This window comes from Leuresthes tenuis, unplaced genomic scaffold (genome assembly GCF_036924035.1).
Source record: "Leuresthes tenuis unplaced genomic scaffold, fLeuTen1.0.hap1 SCAF_13, whole genome shotgun sequence".
Taxonomy (NCBI): domain Eukaryota; kingdom Metazoa; phylum Chordata; class Actinopteri; order Atheriniformes; family Atherinopsidae; genus Leuresthes; species Leuresthes tenuis.
The window spans coordinates 10,851,711-10,868,353 of record NW_027325367.1 but is presented as its reverse complement, the minus strand read 5'-3'; the positions used below and the strand labels follow the sequence as shown (position 1 = coordinate 10,868,353).

General features: G+C 41.3%; 2 protein-coding genes across 6 annotated transcripts in view; one reads left to right on the top strand and one right to left on the bottom strand.

The window, feature by feature from the left end:
* Positions 1 to 69: 69 nt before the first annotated feature.
* esr1 (estrogen receptor 1) lies at positions 70 to 10,821 on the top strand. The gene is made up of 10 exons (XM_072361716.1): positions 70 to 401; positions 1,110 to 1,535; positions 2,442 to 2,650; positions 3,422 to 3,538; positions 3,924 to 4,105; positions 4,249 to 4,402; positions 5,775 to 5,913; positions 6,941 to 7,074; positions 7,728 to 7,911; positions 8,212 to 10,821. The coding sequence occupies exons 1-10, from the start codon at positions 391 to 393 to the stop codon at positions 8,462 to 8,464; spliced, it is 1,809 nt and encodes a 602-aa protein (XP_072217817.1). The 5' UTR covers positions 70 to 390; the 3' UTR covers positions 8,465 to 10,821.
* Positions 10,822 to 11,405: 584 nt separating this feature from the next.
* Positions 11,406 to 16,643, bottom strand: part of syne1a (spectrin repeat containing, nuclear envelope 1a) — a 111,843-nt gene continuing 106,605 nt past the window's right edge. For 4 of the 5 annotated variants that reach the window (XM_072361711.1, XM_072361713.1, XM_072361712.1 and 1 more), the window contains 6 exons: positions 16,339 to 16,545; positions 15,752 to 15,880; positions 15,061 to 15,315; positions 14,880 to 14,969; positions 14,177 to 14,235; positions 11,406 to 12,527 (listed from right to left, as the gene is read on the bottom strand). In XM_072361711.1, the coding sequence (XP_072217812.1) occupies positions 12,260 to 12,527; positions 14,177 to 14,235; positions 14,880 to 14,969; positions 15,061 to 15,315; positions 15,752 to 15,880; positions 16,339 to 16,545 (1,008 nt within the window). In that variant the 3' untranslated portion in view covers positions 11,406 to 12,259. The remainder of the gene's footprint in view (positions 12,528 to 14,176; positions 14,236 to 14,879; positions 14,970 to 15,060; positions 15,316 to 15,751; positions 15,881 to 16,338; positions 16,546 to 16,643) is intronic. The other variant, XM_072361715.1, reaches the window with a different exon arrangement.

The window sequence follows — 16,643 nt, the reverse complement described above, 5'->3', positions numbered from 1 at the left end:
GTATGTCCTCTTCTTAGGTGTAACCAAAGTTGTTCTTTTGCTTTGCTTCGGTCACTCTGAATATAATGTTCACAAAAAGAGAATTTAGGTTGTACAGCATCAGAAATGTAGAAATAACAATCGGTTCCCTTATTTAGGATTGATTGTGAAATTGCTGGCTGTCAGAATGAGATTTGACCTCCTGCTTTGTTTGCTGTGTTATGGTGACCTGGCACTTAAACACACCGTGACTATTGATTTGGCTGCATCTTTAATTTGTTTATCCTTTTTTAAACCTTTCCACTGATCCCATTGAGTTCAGTGAGCCCAGCTATATGCCTGTGAGGCAAGCAGAGAGGAAGAGGGAGGAATTAGAACGCCTGTGTTGCGCAGCAGATATGAGGATGATTCATGTGTAAGAGGTAAGTAGATTTTCATGGTGGATTTTGATTTCTTTAGAATCTTTCTATACTCCTGTCACCTTTTACTCTGTGATTTGACTGACTGCTGACTCTCAGGTGTATTCAATCATTTTTCTCCAAGTGCACTGACCATGCGTCTTAGTCATGCGCTCGGTATCGGTTAAATGAGGGATTAATGTTCAGAGAGTTGCACTGTTTGTGTGCCGTGCCTTCAATCTGGGATCCAGCTGCAACTAATAAAAGCTTCTTATTTTTTTTTGTAAGACAAAGGTGAAGTAGGAATAGCTGTGTGGGGGAGAAGAGACAGGAAAGTTGTTTGGGAATAACTATTTCTGTCATTCCTTATTTTCCCCTCTCCCACTAGCTTTCCCTCACTCCCACACTTCAGAAAAGATGTATTATAGGAAAAGAGGGAAATACTATACTGAGGAAAAAATCAAATCTAAGGGATGTTGGGAGTAGTCTTTTCAGATGTTTTTTTTGTTCTTTTGGAGCCTGGTGACCAGAAGCTCAAGGCAGACAGGGGAAAGGGACTCAGTGGTCCCTCCAAGTTGTCTGACAGGCATCGTTAGGAGGATGAGACCCAGAGAGAGAAAGAAACGAGTAACTAGAGAGGCAGAGCACCACTCCACTCCTCCTCCCAGCAAATGGGAGAGCGCGTCTAAATCATGTTGCTTATCACTGCTGTTGTGCTGTGATGTTGCTCAGGCAGAGCCCGGCGCAGAGCAGGCAGCCGTTCGGACCAGTACTTAGACCCAGGATTAGCCCAGCCTCCTCAGACCTGGAGACCCTCTCCTCGCCACGTCTCTTGCCCTCGCCCCGTGGCCCCCTCAGTGACATGTACCCTGAAGAGAGCCGAGGGTCTGGAGGGGTTGCAGCTGTGGACTTCCTGGAAGGGACATATGACTATGCCGCCCCCACCCCTGCCCCGACTCCTCTTTACAGCCACTCCACCGCTGGCTACTACTCTGGTCCTCTGGATGCCCATGGACCACCCTCTGATGGCAGTCTCCAGTCTCTTGGCAGCGGGCCGACCAGTCCTCTGGTGTTTGTGCCCTCCAGCCCGAGACTCAGTCCATTTATGCATGCACCCAGCCATCACTATCTGGAAACCACCTCAACACCCGTCTACAGGTAAGCCAATGCACTTAATTCATGAACGAGTCACCAAACTGGAGAAATGAAAGAAGGTTGTCTATTTTTTTTCCTCCCCTATTTTATTTGGAAGCAAATTTTATGGTACTTTTATTTGATGACAGTAGTTAATTCAGTGCTTGATTCTGATTGTTTTATCCGTTTGTGAAGAAGTGTGTTCATTGTGAAACTGATAGAAATAGTGTAATCACAACTGTAGAGTTTGTTTAATCAGTTCAGCTCCTTGAACTGATGCTGTCATGTTTTCGGTACATATTTTAAGTGTATATTCCATGAAGAAGTTAGAGAAGTTGAGCTAGTTTGTTTTTAATTAAGAGTCCAGTGGAGTGGCAGTGGTGCTAAACACTGCTGCATAACTAGATTTAATATTTGTGAGTTTTGGCAATAGCATTTCAGATGAGTCCCCAAAATGCCATTATAAATAAAACATACTTATATAATCACATAGTTTTTCAATCTCAAGCTTTGCACAAAACGTTACCATTATCTCTATATAACGGATCAAGCTTTGTCCTGGTTTCTAATTCCAGAGATTAAGGACTTTGTCAAGGGCCTTGAAAGAGGAACAATACGTAAGAACAACAGAAGTACACGTCGAGATTGTTTTCTGACTCAGGTGGAAAACAGGAGTCTGCTCTTGCAATCAGCCATAGTCACATTAAAGCCAAGATGTTATGGTTTGATTTGATCTTTAATTGACAAACTGGGATTTAAAACTTTCAAACATGAGAAAAGATTTTATTATATTTGAATCAAACTCATCCAGACATTTGCTTTTAATGGTTTTATGCTTGTTATTGAATACGATTGTTTCTAGTATTTTATTTGCGTCGCAATTTATGAGAGCACAAAAATGATCGAATTAAAACTCGAGGCCTGTTGCAGATCCAGTCATCAGCCAGCCACGAGAGAGGACCAGTGTGGCACCCGTGACGACACCTGCGGTGTGGGGGAGTTCGGGGTTGGAGTCAGGGAGTTTGAGGTGGCCAAAGAGACACGTTTCTGTGCCGTGTGCAGTGACTATGCCTCTGGATACCACTATGGGGTGTGGTCCTGTGAGGGCTGTAAGGCCTTCTTCAAGAGGAGCATCCAAGGTAGAAGGGCAATTTGTTCAGAAACTGTCCAACTTAAATCATGTGTTTTGTTGTATGTGTCATGGAAAATATTCATTAGAAAGAACACAGTACAGCTTGATGTTTAACTTCGTAAATAGTCTTGTCATGAAGAAACTGCTCTGTGCGTCAAAAAAGTGCTTTTTGCTGTCAGCCAGAGACATTTAATGCTGTGCGATCAGACACGTAGCAATCTGAAGAACATCCCTAAAAGACAGGATGAAAAAAATGAGGATGTGTCACTGGTTTAGTGGACTCACTATACAGAAGCAAATCCCCTTTCGTAACCTCGAGAGAAAATAAACAGTCAAACTGTGAGTTAGATCACTATCACTTCACAGATAAAGGAGAGAATGCATGTCGGAAATTAGCACACCTGAAATGAAGCAAGCACGTTTAATTAGTTTACATTAGATGTGATTTCACTCTGTTATTTTCACTTAGAAGCCATCAACAATATTTTTCCAGCCTCAAAGGTTTTAATTGGTCTGTCTGAACAGGAAAGCTTCATCTGTTTGGTAGCTTGCTCATGATTTGATGATCTGGCATATTGATGCATTTTGTTACAAGCAAGAACTGGTCATAAAGAAACCAATAGTCTCCATGGCAATGACAAAGTTAAGATGCCATGTTTTAATTTTCTCCATCTCATTGGGGAATGGGGAATAGAGTGTTCCTGGCTACTAAATAACCTAAATCTGTACTGAACATTGGACTTGAAGGCTGAAAGTAATGGATTTTTTTCCATTCCAGGTCACAATGACTATATGTGCCCAGCGACCAATCAGTGTACTATTGACAGGAATCGGAGGAAGAGCTGCCAGGCTTGCCGTCTTAGGAAATGTTACGAAGTGGGTATGATGAAAGGAGGTGAGCAGAAACCCCAACACAAAAGGGATTTTTATATATATATATATATATATATATCCTGATATCACTAACAAAAATTGTCATTGATTAATCCTGGTTTGAAGCAGAGAGCATTGGCACAAAAGTGAAAGTGCTGGTGGATGCAGATAAGCTTGAACTTTACCATGACCTTGAGGAGATTTCCTCTTAAAGAGTGCAACCACTGATTAAAGCACAACCACATTTTTGTTTTCATACCTCTTCAATCACTTAGTCATTCATGTTATCTTCACATTAGATTTTATGGTAAGAACGGGATATGAAGTCTGAAGATTCACATGCATGAGTATGTGCGTCTTTTGTGTGTCTGCCTCTTACGTGGTATTAAGCCTGCTGTTTCCTCAAGGTGTGCGCAAGGACCGTGGTCGTGTTTTGCGGCGTGACAAGCGACGGACCGGCATCTGTGTCCGAGACAAAGTTGCTAAAGGCCTGGAACACAAAGCAGCATCCCATCATGATGGTAGGAAACACAGCGGCCCTGTTGGAGGAGGAGGAAGATCCTCAGCAACCAGCATGCCTCCTGAACAGGTGCTGATATGTGTGGAGAAGTCTCATAAAATCTAGCCTTCTTGGTCTTACAGGGCAAATGGTCTTTAGGGTATTTGGGTGTAGACACTTTAATCTGATGTACAGCTGGTTACATGGCCTATCTTTCCTTATATCCTCACCAGGTTCTTCTCCTGCTCCAGGGTGCTGAGCCCCCAATTCTTTGCTCCAGACAGAAGCTGAGCCGACCCTACACCGAGGTCACCATGATGACCCTGCTCACCAGCATGGCTGACAAGGAGCTGGTCCACATGATTGCCTGGGCCAAGAAGCTTCCAGGTCTGAGTAAAGAAAGCGCCACTGCAGAGGAGACACGACAATACCTGTTCAGAATTCTTTTTGTCAGCAGAAAACGCCACATATTCCTGCAGTGTGGTCAGCCATTTTTCAACTTAAGTGAAATTGATTAAGTTATCAACAGTGCTTGTTTCCAACCATCTCTTTTCATAAAAGCGATAGCTGACATTTTGTAAACTACTGTATATCTACAGGCTGATGATAGACTGACAGATCAGTAAAAAATTATTACCCACTACTTTGCCTAAACTGTGTTTTGGATCAACAATTTGGACAATTTCTGAGGGTCATAGACCATTAACATCAACATCAAACATGTACTGTTTATAATGTGGTAAGAAATGATTACTCTACTGATGTGCAACTTTCTTCCACACTATAATCTTAAATATGTGTCAACAAATTAGTTGTAAAATGGCAAATATTCTACACTTATAGCACCTTGTCTATAGCCTTAGAGCTTCCACTTAGGATTGAACATATTGCCTCAGGAGACTTTTCTCACAGTTCAGAAGTGTGATTAGTTCTTGAAGTCAGAGAGGTGACTATATGCAAAGATGATAATATAATTTAATGATTAATAGCTGTAGTTAAGTGAAAGTCAAAAGGTAGCTTTGCAACTGTTTGGCATCAAGCTCAAGTCTGTAGCTTTAGATTTAAGTAAATAAATATTTGCACAGCAGATCTGCAAATGTATGTCGGGTCTAATTTAGAAGTCATTTTCAAAAACATAGAATCAGTGTCTCTTAAACATCCATGTACATGTACAGATGCTTCTGGCTTCCTGATGACTTGTTAGGCAAGATCAAGGAGTTGGAAGACCTTTAGAGTAAAAGCACAGATGGGCCTCTGCGCAAATGCAGAGCCATTAAGGTGATGGTAATTACGGTCATCACCTTTGAGAGGATTGTTTGGTCAATCTGTTGGCACCCCATTGAGCTTAAATGCAGTATAAAGTGTGTCACGCTGAAACAAACAGACACACACATACATCTGACAGGGCGAGTAAATCCTTATTTCGAGGCATTACAACCTTGTGCGTCACTAAAAGCCCAGATACACAGTTTTAATTGGAAGAGGTCTCAAACAGGGTACAGAGGGGGACAATAGGAGCGAATTGGCTGTAATTACATATGAACTGAGACAGCTGAGAGCCAGCGATAAGGCTTCTTATGACAGCTGAGAGTTTGAAATTGCACACGGCTATCCCTTGCCAAAAAAACAAGAGGAGGCATGTTTTTTTTTAGGTTTATTGGGGTGAAGGTGGGCAGAAGATCTTGTGGAGCACATTCTGCCTTACAAACATCGCCCACAGTGTGCAATTAAAGTATGCATGTGTGGTTTTTTTCTTCAGGTTTTCTGCAGCTGTCCCTTCATGATCAGGTTCTGCTGCTGGAGAGCTCATGGCTGGAGGTGCTGATGATTGGGCTTATCTGGAGGTCGATCCACTGCCCCGGCAAGCTCATCTTTGCACAGGACCTTATACTGGACAGGTAGAGAGGAATCTTGCCCGACTTCTGCACTGACAGACACATTTGTATGCTTTTTTTTCTTCTTTTATAACTCTTTGTCCCTGCTTTGTCCCACATTTCTCCTCCCTCTCTTATTTCAGCCTGCTCTTAAGAGTGATACATCAGCATTGTAGATTTTTCATTTCACACCTTGCCAGCCATTGTGCCATCTCAACACATCTGGCACATGTGAAAGACTAATTTCATGTTCCCCATGGAGAGGAGAGCAGCCTCTAAACCACCTTGAAATGCCTCCTTATCATTACAGTGCAGAGCTGGAAACGCAACTGAGATTTAATCAAAGCCTCAATGCAAAGAATGATGGAAAGTGAAGAACAGTAGAGGGAAAGATGATAGGGAAGGAGGGAAGGGGGAGAAAGTGCTGAACAGAGCTGACCAGAAAATAGAGATGCAGGGAGACATGGCTGTTTTCTGCTTTGTAGGCACAGGTTGTTCACTCCTTTTCCCCCCGCGTTCAGAGTAAACAGGCTGGTTAAACCACACTATCTATCTCAGAGAGATGGAGAGAGAAGAGGAGACAGTGAGAGGATCGAGGGAGACATGCAGACAGAGCTTTTACACTCTGATGGTCCCATCTGATTCAAAAGTGTATTACAGAGATTATCTCTAAAAACCTGGCCCCTGAATGAGTGTCCTCACCAATTGGACATGATGACTAAAATGCTGTGGGTCAGGGTTGACACATTCCCTTGCCTGTGTGCTGTCCAAGTTTATTTTGCACTGCAACCACTGGATGTTATCCATCTTTCCCTCACTTTTCAACTGTGCCGACAAATGGAGCATTGCCGTGATTTAGACCATTAGTTGTTTATCTAGCCACTCCAGTTATTTTCACGGCTGCAGATGAAGTCAGATTCCTCTTCCTCTGATGGTACCACCGCAAACCAAAACACATGCCTGTGTTTGTCTAATCCTCAGGGATTTTTCTGCTTTATCGATTATAACCTTGATTTGTGTTTTTTAATTTATTTTACATTCTGCTTTCCAGGAGTGAAGGAGACTGTGTTGAGGGCATGACTGAGATCTTTGACATGCTGCTGGCCACTGCTTCCCGCTTCCGCATGCTCAAGCTCAAACCTGAGGAATTTGTCTGCCTTAAAGCTATCATCTTGCTCAACTCTGGTAAGGCGACCTGTTTGAAGACGATGCGTCATCTTGTCTGTCTGCGCTTCCAGTTGTAATCACCTTTGGTTTGCTCTTAGCAAACTGAGAACGGTGCCAATATGCGTCAGGCACATTTCACCAGCAAACGAAACGCTCCAATGGTTGAGAGTTTCATTTGCATGCACGCTATGTCACAGGTTTCCATCTCTGTTCTCAAGAGTAAATATTGAGCAGTTACAGACTACACCCACAGAAGTGTAGCACTGAGTGCTGCTCGGGCACATTAGGCGAACAGAGTGTTCTGGAAAGGCCTGTAGCGTCAATAAGCCCAATAACCGTTCCTATGACAACATGAGACAGCACACAGGGCTGTGTTTGTCCTGGAGATTGAGATATTCTATACTCAGACAACTGAAATACCTGTGGGATGGCACAAGGTGCATGAACTTTTGATTACAGTTTGATTACAGTACATCATCCTAAATTAATGCTTTCATTTGTATGCATGAGTCAACTCTATGACTGTTTTAACAGTAATCCATAGCAAGTTGGGTGAGTTTTATCATTGCAGCTCATGAAATTTGGCACAAGCATGTTTGTATTAGTTATATCACTCCTTTTGTCTGAGAAAGTGGGCAATATGCAAGAAACTAATGGGTTTAATTTGTCAGGTGCCTTTTCTTTCTGCACTGGCACAATGGAGCCCCTTCACGACAGTGTGGCAGTTCAGAACATGCTGGATACCATCACCGACGCACTCATACATCATATCAGCCAATCAGGATACTCTGCTCAGCAGCAGGCGAGACGGCAGGCCCAGCTGCTCCTACTGCTTTCGCACATCAGGCACATGAGGTAAAAACCAAATTAGAAAAGGCACAAAATAGTCATTAGATCTTGACATATGTTTCTCAACCCTCACGTCACCCAGAGAATCTCATAAAGTGTTTCAAAACAGAAATGCTTCCAAAAGTTTAGGTTTCTTTTTAGAGCTGTATTTTGTTGCTTATTTTATTTTAGGTTTTTAGTCTCGTCAGTAAGGCAGATTCTTCGCCCCTTCTCTGACATCAAAGAAAAGCTGTCTGAAGTTTCAACTCATTGTTTGACTAAAGCAACTTTAAATTCTCAATTCCTTCTTGTTTACACCCCCTGCAGCAACAAAGGCATGGAGCACCTCTACAGCATGAAGTGCAAGAACAAAGTGCCACTGTATGACCTGCTGCTGGAGATGCTTGATGCTCACCGCCTCCACCGCCCAGTCAAAGAAGGTCAGTCCTTATCCCAAGCTGACATAGACCCACCCTCCACCAGCAGCAGCAGCTTTGGAGGTGGCCCCAGCAGAGCCCCCTCAGCTCCTAGTGTCCTGCAGTACGGAGGGTCCCGTTCTGACTGCAAACACCCACTATGAGGTGGAGCACAAGCAACACCTGAAGGTCAAAGGTCACATTTGTGCTTGATACATGCAGTTTGGCAGTGGAAGGTGCAGGTTTTATTTGAATTCATATCATTGGATAATTATTTATAAATGAGATAAAAATGATTTTATAGCTAATAGGGGGAAGCTCCTCCTCTGAACTGCGCTTGCTCAGAACAGTCTGAGTTTCAGTGTGGTTAATCTTATTTGCTGCCTTTTTATTATATCTGTGTTTCATCTTTTTATTTTCCAAACAGCAAGTGTTGGGTCACATTTTGGCACGCTGTTTAGCCACAGTGATTTGAAACAATGAGCAGCTAATTTTACTGTGTATTCATCTTGACCAAAGTGCACTTTCTCTTGCATTGAAGGGGCTAATGGGCATTATTTTCACTTTTGCATATAAGGGATGATAAAACACTAAATAACTGTTAAAGACTAAACATCAGGTATTGTGTACAGTATACGCACAGAGAAAGTTAAATCCTGTTTGAGATAAATCAAATACATTTTGAAATCAGCCGTGGCTAAGATCCGATAAATTTTGGATAGCTGCCAATGGCAAGATCAATCTGAGAGCACAGATTACAAGATAAAATGAAGCCAACCTTAACTGCTGGGCAATTTTATGTAATGCACAGCGATCTCTGTACAGGTTTGATCCCAGTACTTTTTTGTCAAGCGTTAAATATGTGTATTTGTGAGCACGTTTCCATGCATGTATGTGTTCAGTATCGAGCCTGCAAGAGCACGAATTCTTGTCTATTCGCCACATCAAAGCCACGACCTGCTACTGTTCATTCACTAATTCAGTGACTGCATGTTGACTTTGGCTGCTTTGACTCATCCATAAGTCCAAATATCACAGCTCATGTGTGATTGTTTTTATTTTTGAACTGATTCAACTAAAGGAAGAAGATATGATAAGAATCTGATCAGACATTTTTCTGTTTAGTTGCTATACTCTAAATATCAGTGAGACTGCATAGTTCATTAAAAGTCTTCTGGTCCCAAACTGAAACCTAAACTACAGTAAAGTACAAATTAAAGTCTTAAGGCAGTGAAGCAAAATTCTTTCATTTCAAATTTACATTAGTTATATTGATACAGTCAGACCAGGATGCATTTTCCCAAAGATAGACATTGATTATGACTTACTTTCCATCTAATCACTCAGTCAAATCTTAGATATATGTTGAAATGTTTCTGAAATTTGGTTGAATGAAAGGGAAATTCAGATTTTTGACTTTTTCTTTTGAATTTTATTTTTCCGGCCTTGACACCTTTACCGGCAGCAGCTGAAATATTGTCATTATAAAAATGTTTTATCACCTGCTGAAAAATAAGAAAAAATGTAAAACTAATATATCTGTAACAATATTAGGCTGCAGCAGTCTGCAAGCATTTTTCCTTCTCATTGCTCCTCATTATAATCAGAAAGCCACAAATGATTAAACTATGAAATAAAATACTTTATGGACATGTTTTATTTAATGTTACCATGACAAAATACTTCAGGATTTGCCCTCTGGGGCAGTTGATAAGCCTTTTAGGGTAAAAAAATCAGTCGTGATTGCTGCTCTTATGCATGTACTCTAGTCCTGAAATGTTCTGGAGCAGTGACATGCGGAGACATGGCCTCTCAAATGTGTTGCTCCCTATGGACAAAAAAAAAGGGTCCACCAAATGAATGTAAAATAATGCCTGTGTTGGCAGTGAAGAGACATCTTCCAGCAATGAGACTTGAACTGCGTGGTGGATATGAGACACCGCCGGTACATTTCTTCAGGGAGACTGTGGAGCAACAGCAGCTACCAACCTTAGCAGCTGGATGTTCAGACTTGGAGAGAATCACCCAGGCTCCTCTCTTTAGCTTCCTTTTCTGTATGTTCATAAAGCAGATGTAGGTAGAACTTACAGTCTTTTTCACCTTGCTCTTCTTTGCTTGCAGTCATACACTGTATGACAATCAGAACTGGGAGGCTGGGACGAGTTTAGCATCTTTTGCCAGATTAAGGGATTGTTATTCAGTTGTGAATGATTTCCCTGTAACTTAGCTTTATTTGAAGCATTTACAAAAGCAAACTGCCTAGCTAATACCTTCTCTTTGGTTTATGCTTCCTCTTTCAGTCTTGAATTTAATTTATGACAGGTGAGAGGAAAAAAAACACATTTTATAAGTCAGAATGGGACATTTAACCAAGCTGACAGCTGATCATCCATAATATTTTCCCTACATGTTAACTAAAGGGAAAATAGACTCAAAGTTTCTGATATAAATAAATGCCAAGAAATTTAAATGTACGTTGTCAAGATAAAGGCAATTAAAAAACAAAACAAAAAAAAAACAAGATAAATTTAAAGTTTGGGTTGTCAAATCAAGATTGGAGCTAAGCAAAGATGTTTCAGCCACTTCAGCCAAGATAAGTGCAAATTTAACCAAACCACACATGATTGTCATTTGTTTACTGTGCATATAAATAAAAGCTTAAGTTGGGAAAATCTTGTTCATTATGGTTTCCTTGAATTTAAATGAAAAATAAAGGCCCCCCAAAAATGAACTCAAGTAAATACTTCATGTTTTATTATTAGCAAAGAGAGTAATCTTCATGAATTAGCAAACTGTACATACATAAATAACCATTTTCATATTCATTTTCTTTACAGATTCGGTTTTAACAATGCCGTGATTCTGATCTTCCATCAGCGCGGAATAATTATCGCAGTTATTACAAAGCACACTATCTCTCCTCACAGCCTTCTAAAACACTACCAGTGATTGTTTGGCTTTCTTAAAAGCAGGGGATTTTCAAGTGCATGCTCAAAAACGAAGACTAAAAAAATAACTGCTTGTATTCAAAGGCATTTCAAACAATAATATACAAAGCAGTTCATTCTTTTAAATCAAGAGAGCACATTTTTTTTGTTATATATATATAGTTTTTCCCCAGTTAATTAAATACTGAAATTGAAAACAGCAACACAAGCACTGGCTTTTAGGGAGAGAAGTCTGCCGTCTCGGCTGGAGGGCTTCAGTGCAGTACCTTCGACAGTGCTTGGCGTTTAGTTTTTAGCTTTAACAACATGTAAAAACTTCATTTCAGGCAGGATCTTTTTAAAAAAGAAAGAAACAAAAAAAAATCTAAGCTACACCTCATTCTTCTAAAGGTTTTCTGTGCTGTTTCAGTCATTTTGTCTGAGCAGATCTTCAAATGTGTCATTTTGGAATGAAACTCTTCACACCAAAGACTGTGAATGATTGCTACTCAAACTGCAAGCCTACTCTACTTTTTACAGGTACAATATCCCACACTCAAGGTCGTGATTTAGCTTCATCAGTTCTAACAAGCTGTTAGCTGACTGAACACTAAATAAAATGGTAGCAGCACCGGATATCATGGACAAAAAGCATAGCTGACTTTGGCTCCCAACATACAGTATATAAATAGTGTTTTGTTTTTCAATGATTTCACAGGTTTCCTCAGAAACCTTAAAAATAATATACACATTTAAGTTAAAACAACAAATATTTGGACTGAGGAGAAGGGGTCTCCAGATGAAGGTCCGTCTATTCTGGAAAGTCTTTAAAGGGTTGAGGTGATTTCTGGAGAGTGAGTGTGCAATGTGAGTCAAGAAGTCTTTAAATCACCTCTGGATTACTTCATAATGCAAGTGACCCCTCCAGCAGGGGAAGAATTTGTTGCTTTAGGGCACAGGGTGAAGAGGAAACATTCACAGGAGTCAGTGGTGTCCTTGGCAAAGCAGTAGGTAAGTAAAATCTGCTGCTCCTCATATGGGCGGAGGCCCATTGGTGTAACGCAGCATTGGATGGAAGGAGCGGGCAAAATTGTTGGCGTGGTGGCAGCTGTAGTCCTCCTCCGTCATGGGCACAAGGCAGGCCAGGCCGATGAGGAGCAGCAGGAACAACTGGACGGGGAGCGCGGCCCTAAAGACCCGAAGCAGGAAGGACTGATCCTTAGAGGAGGAGGGGGAGACACCGTCCGGAAGGTCAGAACGGGAGGAAACGCATCCAGCGGCGCCTTGTGATCTGCTCCGGCTGCAGGAAGATGGGCAACAGTGAAACACAGAAGAGAGCAGTACTGAGTTTACAAGTATTTGCAAATCACTACTGCGCGGTAAAACCACTACAGAACAGTTTTTTTTCTATGGAAACTGAGGATATTTAGTGTTGTATAAGGGAAAAAAATGCTCCAAACCTTATGGGCTTAAAGAGAGTGATCAATGATTAGTACTTGCAACATGATTTTTAACAATGTATTACTATACATATTGTATGCTGTCAGGGGTAAGCGAGGATTTTCTGACCAACGAGCATCTTAGTTGCTAGAGGGGAAATGATTGATCAACTGAGTCAAATGACAGGAACTTGTCAACCTTCTTGATAATCTTCTGTCTTCTCAGCATTCATGGTCGTATGATGATTCGTTGCATTTCTTCACATTGGGATTTTACAAAATCGTGAACAATTTTAGTTAACCTGACGTTTGCAAATACTGTTTTACCCATGTTTGGCAAACGAGACCTGAGAACACCCGACAACCACTAGCATATGTACAACAGATATCTGAACACAAGCATTTGTAGATAGTGGGCTGTGACTGTCAGTGGGGAGAGGGGGGACACTTTGGCTTTAGAGCCGACTATGTGAGAGTTCAATGCCACGTATCATTCCAAACAGAGGAGGGAGAAATGCCAAAAGCCTCTGGAGATTTCCACAGTTGGAGCCAAGTTTCAAGGGGAGGAACGTTATGTTCTTACTGCGACTCATCCTTACTGAGGCTGAAGGAGGGTCAAATACGCTCACATCCCTTTATCTATTCGCTATGCAGTCAGTCTCATTTAGCCTTCGACCTTCATACTATACTGCAGCTGTGAGGAGGCCTGTGCGCATCATGTTTTAAGGCCAAACATCTCCTGATTTGCTTGATTCACTAGCCTGCTACTATACATTATTCCCTCATATATATGATGCTGCTAGGGAGAGACAAAGACTTTTCTTCTACAACACTCATCGCAAGACTAGTTTAGGCTGAATCATCATCAGGTCTGTGTGTTGATGAAAGTTCCACAAATGTTGAGTTAGAAACGATATGAGAGTCAGAGGTAGGTGGGTTAAAAGGTCTGGAGAGGAAACAGAGGAGAGAGTGGGAGTTAACGTAGCAGGAAACCCTGCAGGAGTTACAGCGCCATATCCTGCTGTAAAACTATGAGGAGAATGAAACAGGAAGGAAACGTGAGAAAGAAAAACAAAGCTAAAGTCTTAGGAGCTGAGGATGTTCATTCAGGCTGAGTCAGTGCCATCGAGTGGGGGAAGAGGGTACTACAAAGTCACTCAAAAAGGAGAAGCAAAAAGTATGACAGCAATATTTCATGATGCCATTCGAAAAGCAGCAGGGCAAAGAGAAGCAGTGAAATAAAACATTTAAAGGAGAAAGGGAGCAGCCTGATGTAGGCGATTCCCTGCTCATTTAAGAGCTGACAACAAAATCTCTAGAATAAGGGAGGATCATGGAACACTGGGTTAAAGCCTCGAGGGATTCAATGGAAGAATTATCAAAATTTTCAATAGTAAATACAGCACAGATAATTGTGTTTAGCTGATTTGACAATAAATGACTAAAATCAAGTTTCTGGAGCTTTGGTTCCATCATCGTCCCGTGTTTCTAGAGTCCAGGAGAGAGGTACCTGTGGCGTGGGCTGCTTTCAGGGTGTCCTGGGTGGGCCTTACTACTTTTGCCTCGGGGCTGTACCGCATAATGAGCAGGGAGGGGTAAAAGAAAGAAAAGAATGTTTCAGTCCAGGGCAAATAAAGGCAAAGCCTTAGATGAGAGAAAATCAAATAACAACATAAAGAGAGCCATAACATTGCTAGAGAAAGAATCATCAGTAACCAAAGAGCAGCAACATAATCTGTGACGGTGATTGACTTTCTAAACCAAGAAATCTGGCTTCTCAGGACTAAATCCTAAAAAGTTTAGCCAAAATAAACTCTTGAAATTCAACATTTAACTGTTATCACGATAAAAACATAGAAAACAGTTTATTTTCATGCATCTTTTCCAAAAGTGCACATTAAGTTTTACATCAAAACGAAAAGCCAGGTTTTCTTGTCCTTTTTGGCAGATCAACATGATGTGGGGCAGCATCTCATAAAAAAAAGAGGGTGAGAGGGATCAACTACTATAAATTTAATGTATATGTTAGCAGAGCATTTGCAAAGGGGAAACACATTTCTACTGTAAAAAAAAAAAAGAAAAAGAAAAAAAGAGGTAGGAATATCTATGAAATGTCTATTTTGGGAAAAGAATGGAGTATGTAGTAATTAGAAAAGTGTTATTTGAGCACAAGGCTACTGCCCCCTAATGGACATTATGAGGAATAACATTACCAAACGTTTGCGGCTTTGGGCGGTCACTTCTGACCCAGAACCAGAGCATCCATGGATTTCTGATTTGCTTGATGGTACAGGTAAACAATCCTGAAAAACAAACAACAACAACATATTCTTTAATAATTAGATTAAAGGAAAACTAATAAGGTGATACATCCTGCAGTCAGTATCATCTGACCTGCATGGCCTCCAGTCTCTTCTCCAGTCCCTCCAGATCTGAAGTGACCTCCCTCTGAAGCAGTCTCAACCTGTTCCAGATCACATGAACCTTTTCCTGGGCCTCCAGGCAGTCGCTGCCCTGAGGTTGGATCTTCTCTGAGGTCTGTGACTGCAGCGGCAGAGACTGAGATTTAGTGTTGACCAGCAGCTGAGTCGAAAGCTCCTGAAGAGACGACACTTTCTGCTGCGAGTCCACCAGTTCACGCTTGATTTGCTGCGGGAGGGTAAAGGAGTCATTAATGAGTGTGTATGTTCTGACATATGAAGATCTATCTTACTCTTTCAGAAGGTGTTACAATTGATATTTTAGGTATTTGTGATGCGTTATCAGACATTTTTTTATCTTTTTTCATCCTGTGTTTTGAGGTGTTCTGGGTCATAATGTGAGTAGGTAAAGAGGTCCTGAAACATGTGTAGTACATCCAGAACTCTCCAACAAACTGACTGTATTCTGTTTTATCTGGAGAAAATATATTTCTGTCTGTTATGTGTATTTTTTGTACGTTTTGGTGAATAATGAAAAGAATATTACCCTTCAGGGCCTGGAACCCAATTAGTGAGATATTGAGTGTGAAATAACACTGAGTGATATAAGACTACAGCATAGCAGTGATGAAAGACTGGTGTGCACATATTTAAAAGAGACATACCATAAGTGTTTTGCGATGAGATCGTAACGTTTCACGATCAGCCTTGAGGGGTATGGGCACCACTTCATTCCTCCTGCGGTCGATGTTCTCCAGCCACAGCAGCAGACCGTGGCTCATCTCATGAAACTCCTGAGGTTAAAGCGGAAAACTTAGGAGTTGTATTTTGTCCGACAAGATTTTGTTTGTCTATTTTTCAATTCTATTCAATTCAATTCTAACATTTACACTTGATCATACAAATGCATTCATGGAAGAAGGAAAAAGGTGGTTGTCCTTTTTTGTAGTTAGGTGTACAAACTTTTGTCACGGAGGGTGAAAATGTGCAGAGAACGGAGAGATATATCATGGAAAGCTTTTATACACTGAGACACAGCATGTGTTTTATTTTTAACATGTAACCTTTGAAATTTGCTTTGTTCAGCATGTCCTGGAAAAATTGTATTAATGTCATGATAAAGATGCGCTCTGTAACCTTTCATATGCAAATGTATAAGTGTCTCTGTTGCAGCTTGAAATTAGAAACCATAAGTAAGAAAATCATGCTCATTATGCTGCAGGCTACTTCAGAGCATCTGTGATTTTAGTACCTGGCACTGCAGCAGTGCCCTCTGCAGCTCCTCTCGCCAGTCCTCCAGAGAGGCTCCGAGACGATCCCAGCGCAAATTAATCTCTTTCAGCTGGTCCCGCAACTCCCACGCCTCCTCAGAGTCAGGCTCTGACTGTAGGAAGTCTGCACTGCTCAGGTTGATGGACAGAATCTCTGACTTGTGAGTATCCATCCCCCTCTGCAGCTCCTGAAGGGAAGATACATTCAATTGATTGTGATGAGATGTATGTAAGCATGACAAAAGATTATTTATAGTGGTGCTCAGCCACGACCCAGTCCAGACTT

What these genes read in the sequence shown, in the direction of transcription:
- esr1 (XM_072361716.1), top strand. An exon ending in AGTGGGTATGATGAAAGGAG is followed by an intron (nt 3,539 to 3,923) that starts GTGAGCAGAAAC and finishes TGTTTCCTCAAG; the next exon opens with GTGTGCGCAAGGACCGTGGT. An exon ending in CCAGCATGCCTCCTGAACAG is followed by an intron (nt 4,106 to 4,248) that starts GTGCTGATATGT and finishes TATCCTCACCAG; the next exon opens with GTTCTTCTCCTGCTCCAGGG.